The 27,116-nt window shown below is 38.7% G+C and overlaps 1 protein-coding gene across 4 annotated transcripts in view; it reads right to left on the bottom strand.

Annotated features, from left to right (window-relative positions):
- RYK (receptor like tyrosine kinase) overlaps positions 1-23,201 on the bottom strand; it is a 36,888-nt gene extending 13,687 nt beyond the window's left edge. For 2 of the 4 annotated variants that reach the window (XM_058187205.1, XM_058187207.1), the window contains exons 1-7: positions 22,763-23,201; positions 8,522-8,643; positions 7,194-7,293; positions 5,134-5,268; positions 4,152-4,208; positions 1,926-2,070; positions 197-300 (exon numbers count right to left, since the gene is read on the bottom strand). In XM_058187205.1, the coding sequence (XP_058043188.1) occupies positions 197-300; positions 1,926-2,070; positions 4,152-4,208; positions 5,134-5,268; positions 7,194-7,293; positions 8,522-8,643; positions 22,763-22,979 (880 nt within the window). In that variant the 5' untranslated portion in view covers positions 22,980-23,201. The remainder of the gene's footprint in view (positions 1-196; positions 301-1,925; positions 2,071-4,151; positions 4,209-5,133; positions 5,269-7,193; positions 7,294-8,521; positions 8,644-22,762) is intronic. The other 2 variants (XM_058187206.1, XM_058187208.1) reach the window with 1 other exon arrangement.
- Positions 23,202-27,116: the final 3,915 nt, after the last annotated feature.

The raw sequence follows: 27,116 nt of genomic DNA, 5'->3' as shown, positions 1-27,116 counted from the left end.
CTTACTCAACACCAATTTAATTTTTTGAAATGATCAGTAACAGTAGTTTTCTTCAATTTTGGCTGATTTCCAGTTATATTCATTTCAATTCCCTAAATTCTGAACAATGGATATGATAGTTGGGGAACTCTGGGAGTAAAAGACTACATAAAAGACTAATGCACAATGCAAAACCTGTAATTAGATAAACACTTACTGGTAATTGGTGTAGCATTATTAGGTGTGTCAGCTCTCAGATACTGGGTTGTTTGAGTTGAAGGCTGGGATAAACCTTGAGAACTACTGCTGTTACTAATGCTGCTTTGGAAACAAACACAAAATACATTATTGTTTCTAAAATTTTCATTTCAAGTTTCAAACATTATCTTCTACCGTTTTCTGAGGATATAGCATCATTTCAACTTTTCTAAATTACTTTTGCACTTCTAGTCTAAAGACTACAAATGTAGTTTGCATTCCATCAAAGATATTAAAAGACTTAAGCAACCTCAATCAAGCTAGGAAATAGAAAAAAGCCATTCAGCAGCATTTCTAAGGAATATAATTTAAAATAAATCAAACTTTAAGCCCTGTATACATTGTTCTAAAAGAACAGATACAATTTGTAGTATAATGGCAGTGATAGTGTTCACATTTGCATATTTATATTCAATATTAGCTATGCTTTCCTTTTCAAACTAGAAAAGCTAAAAAAAAAAATTTAGGAACTTGGCCTATGATATCGATAACAAAAAACTACAAAGGAATTGCTGATGCTCCAAATACAGAAACAAAGTTTCTGTACCATGCTTATGAAACATATAAGGTTTTTGAAATATTCAGAATGAGTAGTATTTTTTAAGTTTTCTACAAAACTACAAAGGTTATGAAAGGTAGAGACAATAGCATATTTCATATCTATTTTACTATTATGCACATATCCATATTGGTCTATTTCCTTCAATGCAGTCACTACTGAAATGAAAAAAGTTGAAAGGAAACCACCCAGATATGCTCTATTAGGAGCTACCTTCTAAGACTGCTTGGTTGGAACAAAATACATGGTCCATTTGCTAACTTGCAGAAGATGTCGTTGACATATTATATTTGTCCTTAGTTGTTTATCAATAGATTTATGAATATAATTTCCTAATTATAACTTATAAAATTGTAAATGGTTTGTTGCTAAGGTTCCTTCAAGATTACTTTGTTCAATTGTTATTGTGCTAATAATTTAACCTGTTATGCACTAACTATAGCAAAGGCAAAATAACGGACATCATCATGTATCTTTTCTTTTATGTACACTGAGAACATATGCACCAAGACAAATTCCTTGTGTGTCCAATCACACTTGGCCAATAAAAAAATCTATTCTATTCTATTCTATTCTATTCTATTCTATTCTATTCTATTCTATTCTATTCTATTCTAAGCCTACCCTATCACTTTAATTTTTATAGCTATCTATCCCATGCATGTGACTCTTGGCAGCACACAATTAAAATAGTGTTAAACAATCAACCTAACTCAAACACAACCACTAAAATACAATTAAAAACTTTTAAAATAACTTTTGCATCTCTCTCATTTTTGGCATATTTCTCATCTCTTTGAAGGAAAATCAGAGGCGCAAAACTGGATAATTTGAGAATGGTTGCCACAGGTTTATCAGTTGGTTACATGAAAGTAATGGTTTCAGAAGCACAATATATCTTATATCATGCTTCAGGTGCTATTTGGTTGCATCAGAAAATGTTTTGCTTAATGTGCAAACACTACTTAATGTAACTAAAGTTTCCATGCTTCATGTTAGGAAAATTAAACAATTCAATATTGTCATGTCAGCTCTATCCAAACATATTGACTATTTTTTCATAACAAATAATCCCCTCTATTATAATCTTCTCATATGAAAACTGAAAGAAAATGTAAGACCCTTTTACCTGTCTTCTAATTCTATTCTTTTCATACTGTGAAGATGTAAAACAGCTAGTATTATTGCTACCAGGAATATGACAGCACAGCAAACTCCTACACTGATATAAAACACACGTGTAGAAGTGGTGGGAACTGCATTTACAGGATCAACTGAAATTGAACACAGAACACAGCAAAGAATTAGTGAAAATTAAGTGCACATATTTGACAGATCTTAGTTCAAGAAAAAAATATTATGTTATGCAGCACTATTATGTTATATAGGACTCAAATTTTTATTTGCAGAACTTTAAATTTTAAAAGTGCATTTATGCCAGGTTTAAATTTGGCTTTATCCAGTACATAACAAATATAAAATTATTTATGTATAAAGGTAACTGATAGCAAATTTAATATACAGACTACTGAATTGGTTACTATAAAAACAACATGGCAAGAACTTAATAATATAACATTGAAACAGCTTATTTGTTTATTCTTGTATGGAGGGGTGTCAAACTCAATTTCATTGAGGCCCACAACAGGGTTGTGTTTGACCTCAGGGCCAGGGTAGGCGTAGCCAAGATGGGCATGGCCATCTTGACATCACTTGTATCAGGGGCGCCTATGGTGGCCCAAGCACTCTGCCAGGGAAAACGAGCTTCCGAGCTGAGTTTTCGGCTGCGATGTGCTCCAAAACCGTCTGCCGGAGAAAACAGAGCTCAGGGGAACACATGAGGCTCTACTGAGCTCTGTTTTCACTGGCAGCAGCACTGTGGGCCGATCCTTCACTGCTTCTTCGGTGGCCCCATGAGCCAGATCTAAGCACCCCGCAGGCAGCATCCGGCCCAGGGCCTTGAGTTTGACACCTGATCTATATCATCCATTCATGAAGACTCAGTGGCTAACAATCAAGAACAGCATGAAATAAAGACCCCTTTTCCAAATATCTATAAAATAATAAAGGCATTCATAATGTAAAAGTAAATTGAGAAGATATATTTTATTTATTTAATTTATGTGGCTGCTCAGCAGTGACAATGTAGTTCTTGTGGCATACAAATCTGTGTCTGCAAGATTCTGATCTTCATTCAAAACATTCCGTTGCTGAATTAGGTGGAATAACCAGATTTACCATGGGCACATTCAAGTAGGCACTGACCCACGAAAGCTGTCTTAGTATTTTACTTCATTATATTGATAATTCTCGAGCATAAACTGTTAATTTGGTTAATATTCTTAGTGTAGGAAATAACTAGGCTGAGGGGGTCAAATATATCATCAATTTGGAATCCCTAGGCACCCATATATAAGTATGGGATGTAAGCTCAGCCTCCACTTGAAATCCGTTGACTCTTATCTGGCACCAATTTTGCCTCGACCATTAGTAGGTCAGATTTTTGAATATAGGTAGCATGAAATAAACACATAGTGTTTTTGAACTCTATCCTAGCACCTGATTTCTTGCTGCTGACGCCCAGCATCCAATATAGTGTCCAAACACTACGTAACTTAGGATCTTTAAATGAATAATAGGAATGAAAAAAAGGTTTGAAGGTTTGAGCAAATGTTCTTAATTGAACAGAACTTCGGGAAGAATTTAGTTTTGGATTCCTATATGAGCAGATATATGTAGGTGTTTGTATGTAGGTCTTTGGTTGTTCGGGTTTTCTCCCGTGTAAAATTGGAAGTGTCTTGGTGACGTTTCGACGAAGTCTCATTCATCATCTTCAGGCTTCAACTCGTGCTTCTGGGAGCAATGTGTGATCGCAGCTGTTTCTTCCTTTTAACTGCTAGCAGTTAAAAGGAAGAAACAGCTGCGATCACACATTGCTCCCAGAAGCACGAAGCTGATGCCAGAAGATGACGAATGAGACTTCGTCGAAACGTCGCCAAGACACTTCCAATTTTACACGGGAGAAAACCTGAGCAACCAAAGACCTACATACAAACACCCGTGAAAACCTCAGAAAACATATATATATATACACACACACACCACACACACACGTGTGTGTGTGTGTGTGTGTGTGTGTGTATGTGTATATGTGTGTGTTTTCGTAGGTTTTCACGGGTATAGGTATGTAGGTCTTGGCACGGGAAAAGACCTGAAAATGCCAAGACCTACCTACCTACCTACCTACCTACCTACCTACCTACCTACCTACATATATATATATCTCATGCAAATCATAACATGAATTAAAATAAGGAGCAAAAATCCACATCATTGTGTATAAACATTTACTTACAAATGGCTTTAGTGTTATTTTTGTCTGATATTGGCAGCTTTACTTCTAAATCAAGTTCTAAAGATAAGAGGAGAAAAAGGGCATTTAAGATAAGTTTTCTTATAAATTCTTTTATTAAAAGAGAATTAAAAAAAGAGGTTACCCAAGCATCAACAGAAAGTTTTAAAAGTTTGGTTGTTTAAAAAATTCTACCCAATATGGTATTTTCGCCTACAGGAGGAAATACCATAGCATGTAGTACCATTGCGTCCAAACAAGGGGATTACAACTTATGCAGCTGATTTGATACATATTATAAACAAAATGCCCTTATATAAATATAACTATTTCATAGGGAACAGGGAGAAACAAGCTAAAATTAAATTGAGGAATATATTATGATCCCAGGAAAGAAAGAGATAAATAGTTGAATGAATTTGTCCAACATATTTCAAGGGAATATATTATTTAACTTTCTAAATTCAATTCATATTCTGCATTCAAATCCTGATTTTTTCATATACCTAAAAATGTAAATTATTGGGGAAAAAAGTCTTGTGAAACTGCTGTAATCAATAAAACATATTCTTTACATAATATTGAAACATATTAAAATAGATTAGTAGGTATTATCTAGCAGGAAATTGTAAACAATGACAAAAAGACAATTTACAGTTTCACTGTAGTTATTAGTTACTATTGCATTTCATTTCATTTTTATTTCTGTTAGTTTATTAATATTGAAATAAATATTGTTATTGAAAATCTAAAATATTTCTCTCTCACAAGCACATAATTCTATTGTCCTCAATAACCTATTTCTACCATAGTAGCTATCTACTTTAGTGGCAAAATCTACAAATTCCATTTTTTTTCTGCACTTTAAAGTGATGAATATAAAAGAGGAGGTCCAGTAACAAAGAGCTTTCCAATGGAGAAGATTCTATGAAAAATTTGCAATTGATTTCTTGCAAAATAAAAAACCAAAAAAGCCATAACTTACTTTTATGACACATTTTCCTCCGTTTGAAATTTAATACTGTGATATTTTTAGAAGTATTAACTGTCATGTTGAGTTGCATTAGTACTGTAACTTCAAAGTCTAACTTGCCAGTACAAGACAGTTCCATCCGAAACACTGTAAATAGAAAGATAAAACAAAATGGTTAATCTTACTGTTTTAAATATCTTCAACACTTTGCTATAATTTAAAAATCTAATATAAGTATAATTTAGAAAGCAAGCACAACTCTTTCATTATCCTTAATTTAATTCCAAATCACATATATTATATGCATCTTCAATCTGTTATTTACTTATTCCAGTGAGTGAGCCATCATAGTCTAATTAACACGATAAACTCAAACAGCTTGATTACACAGCAGCAAAATCTGGCAGCATCATTCTTTAACTTATCATACTCAACAACTATAAAAAACGATGGCACTTCCTCGGTCAATGTCGAGCAGAAGAACCCAGAGATTTTGGTTTTACTCAGATAACCTATTTGATCCTCTTTCTTATTGGAGAAAGAAACTGAGGAATTCCTGGACGCATCCTTTTTTTTTTTTTTTTGAATTTATATCCCGCCCTTCTCCGAAGACTCAGGGCGGTTTACACCGTGTTAAGCAATAGTCTTCATCCATATGTATATTATATACAAAGTCAACTTTTATTGCCCCCAACAATCTGGGTCCTCATTTTACCTACCTTATAAAGAATGGAAGGCTGAGTCAACCTTGGGCCTGGTGGGACTTGAACTTGCAGTAATTGCAAGCAGCTGTGTTAATAACAGACAGACTTAGTCTGCTGAGCCACCAGATTACAATACAATTAGCCACCACTATTATAATACTAATAAGAAGTACATCTACTTCCTGTGGAAGAACATCTACTGGGATCAAGAAAAAAAGGCCTTATTTGTAGTGGCTCTTTCCCTATGGAATATAGTTATTGTGGAAATGGAATCTGTCCTCTTCTTGATACTTTTCTGGAACATCCTGGTTCTGTCAATAGGCCTGGGCACCCAGGTTGATATGGAGCTGATCAAATGGCTAGTTTGGTATCTCTGTTGCTACCGTGGGAGTGGGGGATGGGTGTGTGTTTAGGGGCTTTATAATATATTTTTAATTTTTAAGCCATTCAGAGTCACCCTATGTGAGCTGGATAGCAATGTAATTTTTTTTCATCTATCAACCAATAAAATCAAAGCACAATGGAAAAGAGAGATAATAGATTTCCTTGATTATTATTCATCGGAGATGCAGGGGTAACAATGTTTGGTGACTCTAATAAGAAGTAAATAATAGTTTTCTACCATTCAGAATGAAATATTATATTCATTATTATTTCATTATTATTCAGAAAAAAAATCAAAATTAAGTAGTTGAAGATACAACAAATTAAATGCAAGATGTAGTAAAAAGAATCCAATTAGAAATAATAACTCAAGAACTAAATATGAGTAAATTGGCATAAAATATCAGTGCATTTATAAACAGAACATGTTTTAAATTATATTTTGCATATGAAGATGGATAAAGATAAAAATTGGAAGTAAAATCAATTTCCTAAAACAAGGTAAGAGTCAAGAAATGCTCTAATAAAATGACTGTGTCTGGGTTATTGCTTTTCAGCTCTACCCAAAACTAACAAATTCTACAGAATTCACCTCATATATATATATATATATGTTTTCTGAGGTTTTTGCGGGTGTTTGTATGTAGGTCTTTGGTTATTCGGGTTTTCTCCCGCGTAAAATTGGAAGTGTCTTGGTGACGTTTTGACGACGTCTCATTCATCATCTTCAGGCTGGTGTTACAGCTTCGTGCTCCTATTTCATATATTCACACACACATGTATATATTTGTTGTGTAGGTCACAAAGTCTATCTCTTTGGTCTACTATTAAATTTATAAACACTCTCACACTACTCTTATCAACCAGAGTAGGTTATACTCTTATTTATGCTCTCCAAGGAACTAGTAGTCCACCCATCAAAGTAAACAGTTAACTGTATTTGAATATTCTGTTGTGTGCCAAATCTAATAAAAACGCACTCACCTGATAAAGTTCGAGGAACTTCTCCTTGTTCAGAAATATTTACCTGTGGCATATCCATAGCCAACAGATTATCTACTTGAAATCCCAGTTTATATTCAATCTGTAATAATATGCAGAAAGATATCGAACTAAAAATATGTTCAACAAAAGATTATCTGTTTCAAATTACAGTTACACTGTTAAAAAACCATGTTTGCTAGGTGCCACATCATATCTGAGGGAGAGATTTAGATAAAAAATGAAATAATGCTTTGTAAGTCACTTTTATACCAAGAAGCAGGAATAATCAAAGAAAATGAATAGAAAATTATTTTATATAGAAAAATATACATATTCATTTCTTCATAACTGTTCAATGTTTACATATTTAATGCTTTTTGCTTTATTAAACTAGGTGGTAAAATAGTGGTGTTGGAATAGTGGTGAAATGTTTAATCTTTGAATTATACTGAAATATTGAAAGCAAAAACCAAGAAATATGACATATTGCACTCATTATTTCACTCATAATGGAATGGATGTTATTTGAATTGTCATCTACATAGTTCACCAAAATTGAATTAAAATACATTTATACATACTAGGTATGTACCAGCACAGATTTCCATCTGGAATAATTTAAAGCTTGTAAATTCACAAAAGAACTCTATTATTCCTATATGGGATTGTAGAATAGAATAACAGAGATGGAAGGGACATTGGAGGTCTTCTAGTATAATCCCCTGCTAAGGCAGGAAACCCTATATTATTTCAGACAAATGGTTGTCCAATCTCTTCTTAAAAACTTCTGGAAACAAGTTGTTCCACTGATTTATTATTCTAACTGTAGGAAATTTCTTCTTAGTTCTAGGTTTCTTCTCTCCTGATTAGTTTCCATCCATTGCTTCTTGTCCTGCCCTCAGGTGCTTTGGCGAATAGCTTGACTCTGTGGCAATCCCTGAGATATTGGAACACTGCTATCATGTCATTTTTCATTAAACCAGACATATCCAATTCCAGAAACTGTTCTTTATATATTTTAGCCTCCAAACCCCTAGTCATCTTTGTTGTTCTTCTCTGCACTCTTTCTACAGTCTCAACATCTTTTTTACATCATGGCGACCAAAACTGGATGCAGTATTCTAAATGTATTCACCCTTATAATTAGACATGATTCATGCTGAAACCCTCAATTCACACACAATAACCTAGGACGAATAAAAATGTCCTCTGATACTGAACAAGGCAGGATAGCAGGTTCTATAATTTACAGTTTTTGTTTTTTTTACAAACCTCAGTTACAGCTAAACAATCAATTCTTTTGCAACCTGAAAATAGTTTTTGCTTACCTTAGACTTCGCATGCCAAGTGAAATGAAGGCTCTTTGTCTCTACTGGTACTTGTAGATTAAATGACAAAGCGAAGTGATTGATAAGGTCATTCCTCACATAATAAAGTTCTGCATCAATACCTAAATATTTTTAAAATGATAGAAGAAGGCTGAAAACAAAGTTGCAAAATCAGTTCAAGAAAAAGCTTCCTGCTGTACTTTTTCTGAGAAACAAGCTAATGTTTAATGCTAATAAAACACCACAAAATATACATATATTGGCATTTCTGAGAAACATTGTTATCACTGTACAAAGTAATAATTATATTGTCACACTTCTTCAGTCTCTTTAAGTGATGAAGTAGCTCTGTTCTCTTAAATACCACCAAACTTTTTTTGCAGATGCTGCCCTGATACATACAGTGTATTTCCTTCTTGGTGGCAAATACTAAGATACTATACTATAAATTAATTTTTTTTGTTCTATCTCAACCTTATACACTGTCCCTCCCCCTTATAATTTAAGGTGTATAGCAGAGAGAGATTAAACATAAGGCAAGACTGAAAACAAATATTAGAAAGTTTCTTTTGAACTGAGCTTAAGAACTGATAGAATAGCATGGGATTCATGGAAGCTCAAAGAACTGGTTTAAAGACATCTCTCTCAGCTTAGCACATCCCACAGTGTTCCTGCTGAGAAGAAATACTGGAAGAGTATTGTACCCAACTTGAACTCCTGACAGAAAAGTAGGATATAAAATAAGTAAATAATGTTTACTCCAATAATGTTTTCTTGGCAGATATATAGAAATCACATATTAAAATACTTTTAAACTGTAGTTTCTTCCTCCTCAAGAAATGTATTGTCGTGAAAAAGTTTACCGTATCATTGTTGGTTTGGAGAAATAAAATGCATATGTTTGAATTATGAAATGTTTTGTATAGATATAGAATTGAAATTATTGAATATTCTGAGAGTAACATATGAAGTAAAACATTCATGGCATATTCTACTTATTCAATAGAATCATTCAATACTGAATATTGAATAAAACAGAGAAGGGGCGTTGGTCACCTGATACGCTCCTTCTTGTTAGGTGGAGATAGCATTCAGGAATGGGTTGATCTCATCTGTTCAGTTGATTGGACTGAGTCTGTCAGAGTTGTAATGCCAGCTCTCTGTTGCTAGGGCTTCCCAGCTTTTGAAGAAGATGAAGTGACAGACGTGTCGTTATTGCAGATCTTCCTTGCTGACCGAGAACCACACTGTCCTCAGAGTGGGGCTGGATGCTATCTCCACCCAACAAGGAGGAGCATATCAGGCAAGACCAACGCCCCTTCTCCATAGTGGTGGAGATAGCATCCAGGAATGGGACATATCAAAGCTGTCTGTCTGTATGGACATGTTGAAGGACTTGGTGACCGAATGCTGCCTCCGCCAAGGCGAATAAGTCCAATTTATAATACTTAACAAATGGAGAAGGTGAAGACCAAGTGGCCATTCTGCAGACCTCTTCTAGAGAGGCCTGTGTTGCCCACACCGCTCTCGTAGCCATGCTACAGGTTGAGTGTGCTGTCACTCGCGTGGGTCTAGGAAGGGACTGTAGTTCATATGCCTTGGTGATGGTTAATCTAAGCCACCGACCAACTGTAGAAGTGTGAACTTGTTACCCAAGGAAGCTAGTTGGAAGGAAATAAACAGTGCCTCCGTTTTCTTCAGGTTGGCAGTCCTCTTAACATAGATGTGGAGGGCCCTCCTTACTTCCAAGATGTGCTAACTCTTTTCAAAAGGGTGGACTGGGTTAGGACAGAAGTTGGGTAATATCAGTTCCTGCGCCCTGTGGAACCAAGTGTTCACCTTGGGCATGAAGGAGGGTTCCAAATGCAAAATTACACGATCTGAGTGAAAAACGCACAGGTCTCTCCTTAATAGAGCAGCTAGTTCAGATATCCGCCTGGTTGATGTAATAGCCACCAAAAACGCTACCATGGTGCAGGCTGGCAGATTGTAAGGATTCATATGGAGGTGGTGCAGGCTGGCAGATTGTAAGGGTTCATATGGGGCCCCAGTGAGGGGTTTTAATAGCTTGGACAGGTCCCAGGTAGACCCCCTCTGCACTACCCGGGGGCATAGATTAGTCACGCTCCTAATAAATCTTCGGATTGTGGGATGCTGGGTGAGTGACTCCAGCAATCCACAAGTTAATACTGAGAACAGGGCCGTCACCTGCCTCCAGATGGTGTTGGGCGATAGCCCTTTATCTAGTCCATCCTGGAGGAATTCCAGAATCTGGGCTATCGAAACTTCTACTGGAGAGACACCCGACCTAGGTACACCAGTTACAAAAAGCCTTGCAAGTGGTAGAATTTATGCGCTCGGTGAAGGTCTCTGAGAGGCCTGAACAGTCTTGATGACCCTAGAGGAAAAATTGTCCCCTCTCAGAGCGCTCCACTCAAGAGCCAGGCAGTCAGTTAGATCCACTGTGGGTCCAAGTGGACCACGCCCCCTGGCTGAGTGAGATCACGCTCTGAGGGATCCTCCAGGGTGCAGCCACTGAGAGATTCACAAAGTGGGCAAACCAAGATCACCTGGGCTAATGTGGGGCCAGGAGCAGGACCTCCACCTTCTCCTCCAGGACCTTACAGATCACCCTTGGAAGAAGAGGAAGAGGAGGGAAGGCATAAAGAAGTCCTGGAGGCCACGGGCTGAGGAAAGCACTGACTCCCTCTGCCCCGAGTTGGGAATCTGGAATAGAATCTCAGGAACTGCGTATTTTCTGGGGTGACAAACAAGTCCACCTCTGGGATGCTGAAATGGTCCGTCAGTTCCTGGAAGAGGGCCACTCTGTGTGGTTGATGGCTGTTCTGCTCATGTTGGACACCCCGGAGATATGTTACTCAGTTATAGACCACAGATGTTTCTCTGCCCAAAGACCAGCCATCTGGCCTCCAGCATGAGGGACCTGGTGCCCCCGCCTCCGACAGTTTATGTGCACCTTTGTGGCCACATTGTCGGTTAGCACTAGAATGTGCTTGCCTGAGACCAACTGCTGGAAATGACGGAGGGCCAGATGGACAGCCCGCATCTCTAACCAATTGATGTTCTGTTTCCTGTCCACTTGGTTCCACCGGCCCTGAGCCATCTGCGATTGGAAGTGCGACCCCCAACCGAGGAGGCTGGTGTCCATTGTTACAATTAGGCGTTGGGGTTCTCGGAAGAGGCATTCTTTTGAGATGGCCGGTGACCTCCACCAGTTGAGGGAACCTCTCTGGGAACTTGAACCCTGGCTGGCAAGCTGCTCCTGCCTGTTGTCTGGAAAGGTTAAAAAAACAACCATTGAAGGTTTCTGGCGTATAGGCATGCCCATGGTCCGATGGAAATGCTGGACACCAGTTTGTCCAAAAGCTTTGAGAACAGGGGTAAGGGCACTTTGCGCTCTCTTTGGATCCTACATGCTAGGTCCCTGAGACTGTCCTGTCGCTCCTGGGGCAGATACACCCTGCCTTCAATGGAATCTATAACCACTTCCAGATAGAGCAGGCAGATTGAAGGCGTCAAGTGGCTCTTCTATATATTAATAGAGAACCCGTGGAGTCTAAGTGTCTGAACAGTTACCTGGAGGTCATCTCTTGATTGGTGAATAGAGGAGGACTGGATTAAAATGTCATCCAGGTAACATTGTACATGCACGTGTATGGCCCTGAGATGAGCTGCCAAGGCAGCTAGCACTTTAGTAAATGCCCTAGGCACTGATGTGAGGTCGAATGGTAAAGCCCTATATTGATAGTGGGTGCCCGGATAGTGAAATCTAAGGGATTTCCGATGCAAGGGCAGAATCAGAATATGCAGGTAGACCTCCATTAAATCAACTGAGGTGAGGAAGTTGCTCTCTCTCACCACCACCCCAAGAATTGAATGAAGTGACTGCATTTTGAACCGCCGATATACAAGATGGCAGTTCAGTGTTTTGAGGTCAAGGATAGCTCTCCACCCTCCTGAGGTCTTGGGAACCACAGAATTGAGTAGAACTCCTGCCCTAGTTGGTCCTCTGGGACCCTCTAGATAGCTTGAATGTCCAGTAGGTGTTTTATGGCTGAATCAATGAGGGCCCTTTTAGAAGTGTCTTTCGATACAGGGCAGAGTATAAAAAACCTGGGGAGGGGGTTAGAGAGGAATTCTAGGGAGAGGCCATATCTCACTGTCTCCCTCATCCAGGCGTCCGATGTAATTTCTTCCCATCGGTTGGCAAAGAGGATCAGACATCCCCCAATGGAAGGTATGGATGTTAAGTTACTTGTGGCAGTGAAAGAAGTGACTTCCTCCCCCTCGAAAGGGCTGTTTAGTCTGAAATGGTCTACCTCTAGCTGGTCTGTCTTGATGACCTCTTTGTCTGGGCCAAAGAACCCCTGCGATCAGGGAGGCCCTGTGCCCAATTCTGGTACCCGAAATGATGGGCGGTGGAAGAAGGGAGAGGAACAAAATTCACCCCTCCACTGAGACGATGGTAGAAACTTGTGCTTGTCTCTCATTTCTACTAACAAGGGTTCCAGCACCTTCCCAAATAACTTGTCCCCTGTAAAGGGGGCAGAGGCAAGGTGCCACTTGTGGTGGGCATCCGCCTGCCATTGCCACAGCCAGAGTAGGCGACGAGCAGCCACAGAGGTGGCTATGGCCTTGGAGGCAAAATGGGCCAAGTTCAGAGTTGCATCTGCTGAAAACTGTACCGCTGCCATGATTTTGTTGAGATCTTGCTGCATTCTGACATCTGCTGCTGGGATTTTTTTCTGCAGCTGGTAAAGCAAGAGCAGTGTGGCCCTATCAAAGAAGGATGCAGTAGTGGCTGATTGGATTGCCCAGACGGCCCCTTGGTGAGCTCTCTGTAGCGACTGATCTGACTGCCTATCCTCTGGTCTCAGACACGCCTCCTGCTCTCCAGGTATATTGAAGGAGGATATCAAGGTGGCCACAGGTGGGTCCACAGATGGAGTCCGGAGCATCTTAGCCAACTCTGGGCCACATTAAAAAACCATTTGTCAGTGGATGAAGGCATTGGGGCCATCCCAAGAGCCATCCACTGCCATTGGACTACTATGAATAGGCTAGGCGAAGGGATGGCGTCTGTTGTCTTTTCCGGCTCCAAAAAGAGTGGATCAGCTGGCTCCTGTGAATCTGGTGTTTCTGGCCCTTCAGTGCGTGAGCCTAGGCGGGCCACATTTGTAGCCTTTACAAGGAGGGATTTGAAAATGCCAGGAGGAAATAGCCCAGTAAATGTGGGCTGTTCAGGCATTAGGCCCTCATCGTCTGACAGGTCTAACTCCCTTTGCTCTACTTCTTCTGAAACCGATGGCTGGCTGTCATGAGGAGCAGCAGGGGAATCAGGATCTCAAAATGGAGGAAATTCCTCTTGACAAGTGTCTATGCGATTGGTTGAGAAGCAGAGACCTCAGAATATGCCCTTCTGGGCTGTTGTAATCCAGCAGAAATGCCCTGTTTAATGGCTTCTGTGATAATGTCCTGAATATTATCAGGCAATAAAAGGTCCTTGGCTATCTCAGGACGCAAGTCTGCAGCTGTTGGAATGAAAGTGGCTGAAGGGGCTACTTTGGGAGCCTTACTGATTCTCTCAATACCCTTTGCTGAATTGGGGCAATCTGATGTAGAGCCCCACACTCTGTATTGGATATAGGCAGAGGGAAGCTTTGAAGAGAAAGTTGGTTTGGTGACAACTCTCGGAATCTTGGTCTGTCCAGGGCTCACTTTTTCTATTTGAAGCAGAGGCTTTGTCTTTACTGTCACAGATTCTTTAAGGAGGGCTTCTCACCCCTTTGGGAGGCTTTGGAGGTCTTGCTTTGCTTGGTAGCCTTGCTGTGAGCCTTGGAACTGTGAGCTATGGCTCTATCTGCAACTGCTGTTGCATCCGCCATATTAGCTGCCTTGCTTTTCCCGTTCTTTCTTGCCTTAAACAAGACTTTGGGCATCAGGACTATGTGGCTGTTTCTTCATAAGAGTAGGAACGCTCTTACTTAATTAGGAGTGTCAGGTTTCTCAAATGACAGCTCATAGGGAAATGGACTCTAAGCACTTGTGTGCCGCTCTCAGCTGCTAAGGCTAAATCAGGAGTGCGAAGCCTCTGTCAATGGTGACGCAGCAGTCTGTGGAGAGCGAAGCTCCTGTCAATGGCGGTGCTGCAGTTTGCAGAGGCATGGCATTGCAACTTTGACAGACTCAGTCCAATCAACTGAACAGACGAGATCAACCCATTCCTGGAGCTATCTCTACCACTATGGAGAATAAAAGTGTTTAATGAATTTATGAATAAATAACAGGGGACTGATATCTGAACAGTTCTGTTACAATGTAATGCCACAGATAATGAAACAGCAAACTATAAGACCTTGAATCTATGAGAATTGGGAGACCAGATTCCAAAATCTACAACAGTTGTTTTCACAATGCACAACAGGACTATATTTTATTTTTTTTGCAGCACAAAAACCACTCCCCAATCCAGCTCAGAGGTGCCATACAAATATGTTTTTTGGTAAACTGAAGTCCTGGGATTACAATCTGCATTTTTCCCCATAGCACCCAGGCTGGGCACACTTCATTAGCAATGGGAACAAGAAAATGGTAATGGTCAGCAGTGTATAGGCCAGATGTGCTGTCAGAATACAAGGGAGTGAGGGTGACTGCACTTTTTGCCAGAAAATGGAAGTAAATAGAGAGCCCAAAATGTGATAATGTGACTGTGGGGGTGGTAGTGGCAACTGGAACTTTGAATCTGTCGTAAATAGCCCTGGGGAGGTCCTTCTTAAATTTTATGGGCCCTGAACAACCAATCATAAATTGAGCACTATCTGTAGAGATGTCAACATTCAAGATATATTAAAAGATATTTCCTATTTACAAAAGCTACTAAAAATAAAATCTGCACTATTGTCATCACCATGTTGGAAAGTGATAGGACTTGATGGGTAATAGTAGAAATAACTGAAAAAGTACAATGACCAAACAAGAGCAAATAAGAAGACATAACAATATGTGAAAACTATTGTACAGTATATTTAACTTCATATGCTATCAAAATAATGTACAGGAGTTTAAAGTCATACATGAAAAGTGAGATGCTAAAAATTCAAGCTGGTTTAAGAAAAAAACTAAAGGATAAGAAATATTGCTGAAATGTGTTGGTTAATTAAGAAAACCAAAATTATATCTTTATATATATCAATTCCATTTTATTGATCATAGAAAAACTTCAGTTGTGTTGACCCTTAGGAAAACAAGAATCCTTTAACAATGCACTATCTTTATGACCAGTCTATAAGAAGAAGCCATATGGAACATGGCAAAACAGGCTCGTTCCAGGTCAGAAGAGGGGTACACTAAGATGATTTATTCATTCAACTTACAGTGCTATATAGAGAGGGAGTTTGGATCGGAAGAAGATGAACATAAATTTAAACCTGGAGGGGAAAAAATCAATAACATGCACCTTGCTGATGACACTATTCTGGGAGCTGAAAATTCAAATGATTTGAAAGCTCATATTATTTAAGTCAATAAGCATAGTGAAAAAAATGGGACCAAGAGTAAATATAAAGCCAAAACTAATGGCAGTTACAGCACCTAATGACTGAACTGACAATTAAGTTATTATAGTAGTGGGCAGTTTTAGAGTCAGTTCTTAACACTAAAGAACCAGCAGTCAAGAAATATGTCACAGGTAGTATTGATTGTGTAGAAATTAATACCTTGAAAAAAATAAGTACCATGCCATGTTTATACTGCAAAGATAAAAATTAGGCAGGCAGTAGTTTTTCCTATCACAATCTATGGAAGCAAAACTTGGGACCTTGAAGCAGAATAATAGTGTATTTACAATTATGAATGGAGAGGATTCCTGAAAAGACCATGGATAGAGAAGAAGGCAAACAAATTTAACACAGAAAAAATTAATTCAAAATTCTAATTTGAGGCACAAATGACCAATCTGAAATTTGCCTATTATGAACATGCTATACAAACATATCTCATATTTTTCTGTCTATAAGACGCCCCCATGTTTCATGTAGTTTCTTGTAGTTAGCACATTACAAGTCATCACTGTGCAAAAGCCATCTTGTTAGAGTGAATAATTCAAGAAGAACAGGAATTGCATCACAGGAACAATAGAGATAAAACCTAGAGTGGCAATGTGATACAGGAAACAACTACTATAGAGAGGAATGATAGAGATGCATATAAGATAGAGGATCATCCAGCATGTGTGGCCTTCTCCTCTCTGCCTCTGCCTCCTATGTATAAAATGCCCTCCATTTTCAAGTAAATATTTTAAAGAAAAAGTAGTGTCTTATACATGGAAAAATACAGTAGATCTCTTGAGAAGTCTATAATACTTGGAAAAGTGGAACAAAAATGAAAGGATGGCAGAAGAAAGGCAAATAGACTCATTCACAGTAGCCAGAAGGCACCATGGGAAGACCTAAAGGTCAAGGATGGAAGAGATTATCCTAGAGAAGGTCCACCTGTGTGATCACTAAGAGTTGACATCAATCAATGACATCAGATATATGATGACTTGCAACATCACTGTCTTACTATTACAATCAGACAATGGTATGTTACTGTATTAGCCAACAACCCAAATAATTTATCAGAAGATCAAGTGGGTTCCTTGACTTTCAGTGAGAACCATGGAGAGTGGATATCTTGCAGTTTTGGAAGATTGAGTAGATCACAACTGGATACAGAATCCAAAACAGTAAAATCTCTCAGGAGGAAGGAGAGACCATTGAAATCATCCATAAGATTCCAGTCATATGCTCCTTGTGAGTACACAGCAGAAAGTGGTATATTGCGGGCAGCTTAAAATGAATGGGAATTGGGATTTCACCAAGCTCACCCCTATAATGCAGCCTTCTACTAACATTAACATCAGCCAAGCCTCATTACTTAATCACTTTTCAGATTTTTTAAAAAAATGTTGTTGGAAAGATTAAGGTGCTTTGGGTTGACAAGGGTTTTCTGTATTCATTGGGGGAGTTCCTTCCACCTCCACAAAAAACTTTGCAATATATAAGTTTTTGAATTATACAGAAAAGGGATGTTCCGAAGATAGATTTTAGAAAGTTAACAATAGATTAAGGGTATAGATTGATTTGGAATTATGCCTTTGATTTAATTAAAGCAAATTTTCTCAGGGGAAAATGTTTTGGCTTTTTTATGATAATGGGAACTTGAAGGCTGAAGCACTAAAGCGAATTAAAGAATAAAGAAAAAAAATTGAATAGAATTCAATAATAGAAGCTATTGCACATTTTTTTGCCAATCTTTGTGAAAAAATAAAAAATCTTCATAAAATGGACAAAGCATGTTACAATGAAGTTTACAGATCAAGAATAAACTGCAATGGAAAATGTTGAAATTACTTTGAGGAGAAATTTAACTATGGTAAGCAATGATGCAGATACTCCTTGACTTCCAATCACAACTGGAAACAAAATCTTCATTGTTGAGTGAAGCAGTCAAGATCTTCATGTTACTGTTTCGCTCAACAACTGCAATCCTGACATTCCTGGTTCTGGTTGTTAAACAACCTCCTAGATTTTTAGATGGAATGATTTCAGCTCTATGTGAAACTAAAATCCTCCCAGCAAGCAGCTCTTTCAAGCTCAAACTTTTGGGCAGCCTGCCAACGGATTTCAGCTGTAGAAATGATGCAGAAATCTTCACAATTTCAGCTTGGTTCCTGCAACCTGCCAAAGGTTTTCCATGAATGGAGGAGAAATCCTTCATGGTGATGCAGAAACAGAGCTGAAATCTTTAGTATTTCAGCTTTGTTCCTGCAGCTCCCTATAGAATTACCCCTCCCTTCCAGGCATGGAGCAAAATTCCTTTGTTCAGCTGCATAAATGGAGCTGAAATCTCCATTGATTTTCTGGGAAAGCTGGCAGAATAGATTGAAAAATTGCAATCACATGATCGCAAATCACTTGGCAATTGGTAGTGCAAGCCAGTTACCAAACATCCAAAATGCAGTCAAATGACTGCAGGAGGGTGGCATAGTGCTATATTTTACAATGGCCAAAAAAGTTTTATGTGCTGTAAAGTACCTTTTCCAAGGCCATTGTAACTTTGAACAATAATTAAACAACCAGCAGTAAATCGAAGACTAACTATATGGAAAAGAATATGGACACACAAATGGAATTGATGGATAATTTATTTTCTAAAGGAGATGTACATTTATTGAAGCAGGAATTGGATTTGAATTTTTTTCATATTGGACATACAAAAGAATTTTGCTAAGGTCTAAGGATTTCTTTTGGAGGGATGAATAAAAGGACAAATGTTATTTACTGGATATGTAAAAGAAATTCGTTAAACTTTTGAACTATAAAATAAGATAAATAGAAAATTAGCTATGGGGTTCTTTCTGAAAGGATTAAAAGTAAGTATGTTAAAAATTAGGAAAAATTCAAGGCTAAAGCAGGAAAATAGTAATATTTGGTTTCCTTTGCTGGACTTTTGCTAACAAGGAATAATTGAAAAGCTCATGGATTTTTTTAACATAAAAATGAAATCATAGGGGAAAGCGTGATTATGTTATATCTAGAGATGGTGACAAGCTACTAAAATTATTTTTTACTTGAGGGCAGTTGTTGCAAGAAGTGTATTTACAGGTGCTCAAGTTCTGTCAAGTAATGACACAAATCAGGACCGGAATGTCTCTTGTAAAGTCCTAAAAGGCAATGACACATGACTGCATCATTTAGTGAAGGCAATCCCTGTGATCCTGACTGCCTCTTTTAAATGAGAAAGTAGGTCATTAAGTGAGCAGCTCCTCACAACTTCCTGCTGGCTTCCAACAACCAAAGTCAGTGGAGGAGCCATCAGGAAGTTTTAAGTTCTGGATTATTTAAAAGCAGGCTGGCAAGTAAATGGAAGAGAGAGAGAGAGAGAAGATATGTAGATGGCTGGGGAAGCACAGCCTAATGGGAATGCAACTTGGGATGGCTGCTGTCAACTGGGAGAGGGTGTATGGGTGGCTAAGGGGAGTGTGCAAGTGGCCAGAGTGTCTGGCACAAGTACAGTGAGTCTAGGGTAAATGCATAAAGTTGTATAAGGCAAGGCATGAAAACAGAGGGGTTAGGCAATTATTTGTGGATGAGGAATTTGCAATCTTCCCTACCAGAGTCCCTTTACTTATGGATAGCCAAAACCAACATTGGTAATCATGACCAGGTGACCACAGAATGCCCAAATTGTGATCACGTAACTGTGGAAGCATTGGACTGATTGTAACCATTACTCTCATCACCATCGTAACTTTGAACAGTAGATACACTCGTGGTTGTTAACTGACTACCTGTATACTGAAAGTGAATGAATGAATGAATGCTCAGACTGAATATTTAAAAAATGACCAATACAAACAATGAGTTGGGTCATACAGAAAGAATGAAATAGGAATAAATTGCAAAATAAATATATGAAGGAAGAGCGAATTTCTTGGGAGATGGGGAAGTCTGAAAAAGTAATGCTTATGCTGAATTAACGAGGCATCCAAAAAGAGAGGAGCTAAGTTTAAAGAAATGCAAAACATGAACCAGTATATGGATATGATGAAAGCAAAAAAGGTTTGCAAGGGAAGAAAAGTACAGACAGGTATTATTATGAGTTGGTGTAAATTAGTTTAAATGTAATTCATTTTTCTTTTTCTTTCTTTTAATTTGCTCTTTTTCTGTGCTATACATAACACAGCTTGCAATAAAAGAGAACATCATTAGCATATATACATGCATGCATGTAGTTCCACATGTAGTATGATAAGCTCTGGTTTCTATCAGATCTGTGAGCTATACTGATGTTTAAATGAATTTCAGCATGGCTGTTTATGATGAAATTAGACTTTGTAGTTCTTTTTGTCAAATATTACATTGTTTCTCAACATTCCTTAGTTGAGAAAAGGCATTATAAAAACCAACAGGAAATAAACATCCACTATTTTATTCAGACATTTAATACCAAGTGAAGGTCTTTCAGATGTTAATTCAGAACTTACAGATTTCTATAGGTAGCATAGTCAATTTTCTGTAGTCCAGGAAAAAAGTTCTGCATCAGGCATATTATGGCATTGATTTGGTTATCGCTGAAAGTAGTTTATAAAAATTAATCAATGTTGTATTTATGCCTGAACTGAGAAACTTTGAATTGTTTGCTCTATAAGACAGATTCAAATTATCATTTATTACTTTATTTATAACATAAAATAAAGATGGCTAAGATAAAGAGTTACTATAGTTTTGTCAAGCCTAATCAATGTTTTTGGGTGAGGGGACCAAAAGAAAAGCTCAAATATGTGACACAAGATTTTGCAATAAGATGGGAGAATTGCAAAATGTCAGATAGACAGCTTATTCATTTGTTCAGTTTATAAGCTGTTTCAGTTATCCAATCAACTGATACATAACACATTCTCTCTTTCTCTCTCTTCTTCTCTCCGTTACATATGAAGAAATTCAGATAAAAACTTATACTGATTGTAATCTAGATAAGAGCACAAATATCAAATTTTAGAATTCAGCTTTTGGTTAATTTTCCAACAGTACTGCTCAGGAAAAAAGTGTCTCTCTTTTATTACACTTATTTACAAATGCAGACCAACAATACAGTTGCTGAAAAGATTCTCTTTCTCAAATACCCGTATTTTCAAAAGATGAAAAATCTAATCCATTCAACTGCCATTCACAATGTATATTCTAAGCACAGTTAATCAACTATATATTAGGCACCTATATTATAAATTCCTTCCTTAAGGACAATAAACTGTTTTTAAACCTGGCCATCCACCCTTGATTACTGCATCATTCTCTATCTCACTAAGGTATCATATTCGCCATAAGGATCTCTTTGTCCTGTTTTCATCATTTATAAGACACAATTTGATAAATCCCAAGAAAAATATTGTGGAAGAAACTAGCAGCAACCTCTATTGGTTGCGGCTTGCTGTGATACTACTTTGGAAGAATACTTATATGGAATAAAGCATGACACTTATGGTTTCCTCACTGATTCTATCTCCATCATAATGGATGTTAAATGGAGTCTATTCTCATTTACCCAATATCTATTTTAATTGCACTGCATTGGCTTTGCCAAATAATAAGTTTTAGTCCTCAGCATTAACACAAACTCAACTCCCTCCCAGTACATGTCGCTGGTGTTACTATTCTTTTCATGTTTTATGCAGGTTCAGAGGCAGTTTAGCTACCTTTTGCCACCAATAAACACTTGTAGTGTTTATTCAAAATGAAGGTTGTCCTATTTACAAAAATGATGCTCTAACTGCCAATTTAAATGGCAAGTTAATTAGATAAAATTGTGCAAACCAACTGCTTTAACTATTGAGGCCTTACCTTCCACTTATTCTCCACACGAAATCCACAAATGAAACAATTAGGTACCTGTGCTAGAGCTATAAAGATAACAATTTTGTTTCTGAAGCAGTTAAACTATTCAATATGAAAATTTAACTTCTGCTTTAAATTATTTCTTCTGAAGGAACTGTAAAAACATCATCCTGTCCATAGGAAACAGAAATCATTTCTTGTCAAAGGCATTCGTTTCAACAAAATGAAATCATAATTTGCAAAGTAACATTAGTCTTGGATTTGGGGTACGATTGCTCTCAACTTCACCGTGACTTTGCTTGGATGACAAAATCAGGGGAAAACAATCCCAGCCGGCTGTTGACAAAGACAGAATTTGTAAAGTGGTCGGAAAAGCACCTTTAAGTGACCATCAAAAAGGCAAAGCTAAACCTAAATCGGGCACTCTTCCTCCTCTTACGTGCTGCATTTGTTTCCACCCCGAAATCCCATCCCAGGCGGCGTGCTCACGGCACAAAGATGGTTAAGTTGCACGAACGCAGCAAGGCCCAACAAGGAACAAGGGGCCAGGCGATGGGAGAGATAGCCCGGCCGGAGGAAGAGGAATAATCCCGACGCCTTTCCAGGAGGAACACCCGCCATTTAACCCACCCACACGAACTTTTACAGTAACAAGAGTTGGAAGGGACCTTGGAGATCATCGACGGGGGGCCCGCTCCCTTGTCCTCGAGAAAAACAACAACATCAACCCTACCAAAGAAAGAGACTCTGATTACGCGTCAGAATCCCTTTCACTCACTCACACACAAACACACGGGAGCGCGCACACGACCCAACAGTGAGTGAACATCCGCCTCTCACTCACCGATAAGGCGCAGGACCTCTTCTTGACTCATATAAACACTGAGGCCCGGTCCCGTGGCTGCAATGGGTGCCTGAAGCGGGCCCTTCTGGCTTTCGGAGCTCGCGGGAGGGAACAGCAGCAGCAACAGCAGCGACAACAGGCGGGAACCGAGGCGGCGGACGAGCCGCGTCTCAGCGGCAGCGTCGTAGCTTCCATCCCGCCGGCTGCCCAGCACCATCGCTTGCCCCCGGTTCCCCACGGAGAAGGGGAACCGGGTCCCGGCCCGAGGCCTCACACTCGACGACCGTTCATGCTCCGGCCACGCGCGCTCGCGCCCTCCGGGCCGGGTTCATGAGCTCCTTTCCCCGCGCGCGCTCTCGCGCTTCCTTGACCCGCCCCTCCAGCCGAGGAGCCAGCACATCTGAGGAAGACAGGCAAGGCCCGGCTCTCTCCGCATGCGCATTTCTCTTTCCCGCTGCCTCTTCTTTGCGCCTGCGCGAAAGAACCTTAACATAAACACGGAAACCTCTCTTCGGGCGTAGTGGGAGGTGTCTAATATTTCTAAAGCGCAGTAGTGTCCTTCCCAGAATCTGATACTCGAACGTCACTTGTTATCATTCGCACAATTTATTGACCATAATAAGTTATTTTGTGTATTGTTTAGTGTTGCTGTAGTGGGCTGTCCTCTCACAATGGCTCGAAAATTGATATCTAAACTCAGTTACCACTTACTAAACCATGATTTCAAAGCTGTGTGAATCCAGTTATAGCAGTACCTATCCGTTGGCTCCAGCCTATACCTGCTGAAAGTAAAAAGAAATGCAAGCAGTGTTTTTATATTGTAACAGTTCATACTGTTACATATATACTACATGTTTTTTTACGCAAGAACATGGTTAGAGAATTCTGGGAATTGAAACCTCATACATCTTAAAGCTGCCAAGGTTGAAAAATACTGCTTTATAATGGTGGCATTGCATAGTTAGTATTGGAGCACATAACACCAAACATGCAACTAGAAGGTAAAATCATGAAACCGGGCCTCACTTTGGCCATGTCATGTGGGGGAATTTACTGGAGAAAGTATATTTGGAAGAGTAAGCAGTAAAAGGAAAACAGCCTGTTAAAGAACACTGGTTGGATACCATCAAAGCCGACAGCATAGAAAAGCTCAAAGACATAGCTCAAGATCAGAAGATATGGAGAGACTGGGCCCATAGAATTGCCAAGATTTATACATGACTTAAAGGGATAACATCTATCATCTATATCTGCCACACCTGGCACCTTTGGTGTCATGTCTCTCTGTAGCACAGGGCTGTCAAACTCATGTCCCATGGGCCACACACACACGCCTGGTAATATTCATGAAAAGAAAGTGTCAATCTCCACAATCTTTTATTTCCAATAATGCTTCTGGGTCAACTGGAATGAAACAGGAAGAGCCCAGGATGTCATTGAGGATCTTTGTCATTTGACTGAAGAAACTTTGGCTTAGAGTAGAGGTGCTTAACTTTTTTCTGGCAAATAATGTATTGATTGTTGCACTGTAAATAATGGGAGGCTAAGATAGCAACAGCACTTAGCAATAGTACTTAGACTTTTATACCACTTCATAGTGCTTTTATAGCCCTCTCTAAGCAGTTTACAGAGTCAGCATATTGCCCCCAAGAATCTGGGTCCTCATTTTACCCACCTCAGAAGGATGGAAGGATGAGTCAACCTTGAGCTGGTAAGATTTGAACTGCAGCTAGCAGTCAACTGCAATAGCCTGCAGTACTGCACTCTAACCATTGCTCCACCTCGGCTCAATAAAATAAAAACTAAACTGGGTTTTATTTTGCCATGAAGATTAATTTACTGAAAAAATGATTACTTGCATGCATTTAATAATTTTACCCTTAGAATAACAGAGTTAGAAGAGACCTTAGAGGTCTTCTAGTCCAACCCCCTGCTTAGGCAGGAAACCCTACACCACTTCAGACAAATGGTTATCTAATCTCTTCTTAAAAACTTCCAAGTTGAAGCATTTACAAGTTCTGGAGGCAAGTTCCACTGATTAATTGTTCTAACTGCCAGGAAATTTCTCCTTAGTTCTAAGTTGCTTCTCTCCTTGATTAGTTTCCACCATTGGTGGGATTCAAGTAATTTAACAACCGGTTCTCTGCCCTAATGATTACTTCCAACAACCAGTTCATCAAACTGCTCAGAAAGTTAACAACCGGTTCTCCCGAAGTGGTGCGAACTGGCTGAATCCCACCACTGGTTTCCACCCATTGCTTCATGTTCTACCCTCGGATGCTTTGGAGAATAGGTTGACTCCCTCTTCTTTATGGCATCCCCTGACATATCCATTTCCAGCAACCGTTCTTTATATATTTTATCCTTGAGTTCCCTAATTATCTTTGTTGCTCTTCTCTGCACTCCTTCTATCACTTTAATATAGTTCAGGATTAACCTTTAGAACACAAATGATTTTATCACCTCAATTTGTGGACTTTTGGCTTAGAATGATGTGTAAACTTATTCAACAATAGAAATCAGTAGTGAAATACCCCGTCCCGGAATTATGATAGCAGGTTTAAAGGAAAGGGAAAGAAGAGAAAAGAAAAATGACCAAATAGTACTTATGCCCAATCCTGGACCACAGCTGTATGCGATAAGAATAGACTGCAAACTAATGTATCTTTTCCTCCATTTCCCTACTATGCTATGGTGAAATTGGCAGAATTATTTACGTGATGGCTCTCTTATTTCTTCCTATTGAAGTCTCTGGCAAGAAAATTCTTTACCCCCAAATAAAAATTATATATAGTTTTAATTCTAGGCCTAATTCTCACAATCTTCCATCTAAAATCTGAGATATTCGGTTGTGACTATTTAACAATAGTTCTAATAACATAAAACATCAACATCTGCTTATCCCACATCCTAAAGGGCTCAATAGATGGATAAAAATGCCAAATCCAGTCTGAATATTTGGCTGACTGTGCAACAAACAAGGAATCATGTTTATTTTAAAAAAGGCAACAGTAATGATGTTGGAGAATAATTCTAATTCTACAAAGCACATGAGATTGAATAAATATGGCAGGTGCAAAAGTCCTTTCAGTCAAAACTTTGTAAAAATCTCCTTTGTCAGAAATAATGGGTTCCAAAGGTTTCCTGTGGCAACTTATGAATCTTCTATTATTATTTTATAAATGTTTTCTTTTATAATCCATCTAATTTAGAAAGATTCTTAGCCTAGGTTTTTTTTTATTATTTTGTCATAACAGTATAAACAAACATCGTTATAAATAAAAACATCACATCATGAAAGAAATATATATATATATAAGTAAAAGTATGCAACAGCTATGTTAATTTGATATAATGAGGGGAACAATAGGACAGGAACGGTAGGCACTTTTGTGCTCTTATGCATGCCCCTTATCCTCTTAGGAATGGGGTGAGGTCAATAGTAGACAGTTTTTGGTTGAAGATTTTGGGATTTTGAGTAGAGACTATGGAGTCAGGTAATGAGTTCCAAGCGTTAACAACTCTGTTACAGAAGTCATATTTTCTGCAATCAAGTTTGAAGCGGTTGACATTAAGTTTGAATCTATTGTTTGCTCTTGTATTATTGCGATTGAAGCTGAAGTAGTCCTATTATTTATTTATTTATTTATTTATTTTATTTAATTTTTATACCGCCCTTCTCCCGAAGGACTCAGGGCGGTGTACAGGCAAAAATAAAACAATACAATATACAGATTAAAATACCATTTAAAAAACTTATTTAAATTAGCCTAAGATTAAAAAATTTCCATACTAAAAACCCCATTTAAAATTAATAAAATTTCCCCTTAAAACTAATTTAAGCCAGCCCCGTGCGGATAAAAAGATGTGTTTTTAGTTCGCGACGAAATGTCCGAAGGTCAGGTATTTGACGTAAACCCGGGGGAAGCTCATTCCAGAGTGTGGGCGCCCCCACAGAGAAGGCCCTTCCCCTGGGGGCCGCCAGCCGGCATTGTTTGGCGGACGGCACCCTGAGAAGTCCCTCTCTATGGGAGTGTACGGGTCGGTGGGAGGCGTGTGGTAGCAGCAGGCGGTCCCGTAAGTACCCAGGTCCTAAGCCATTAACTGTAGGTGGGTGATTTCCCCATACAAATGTTCAATAATATTCAAGCTTGAGAACTGTGAAGACTGTACAAAGCCTTTCTTTCTTTTTAATAATAATAATAATAATAATAATAATAATAATAATAATAATAATAATAACAACAACAACAACAACAACAACAACAGAATTGGAAGACACCTTGGAGACCTTCTAGTCCAACCCGCTGCCCAGGCAGGAAACCCTACACCATCTTAGACAGATGGTTATCCA

The sequence above is a fragment of the Ahaetulla prasina genome, chromosome 6 (assembly GCF_028640845.1).
Source record: "Ahaetulla prasina isolate Xishuangbanna chromosome 6, ASM2864084v1, whole genome shotgun sequence".
In the NCBI taxonomy this organism is placed as follows: domain Eukaryota; kingdom Metazoa; phylum Chordata; class Lepidosauria; order Squamata; family Colubridae; genus Ahaetulla; species Ahaetulla prasina.
The sequence above is the reverse complement of the archived record's forward strand: the minus strand, read 5'-3'. Positions and strand labels throughout refer to the sequence as shown.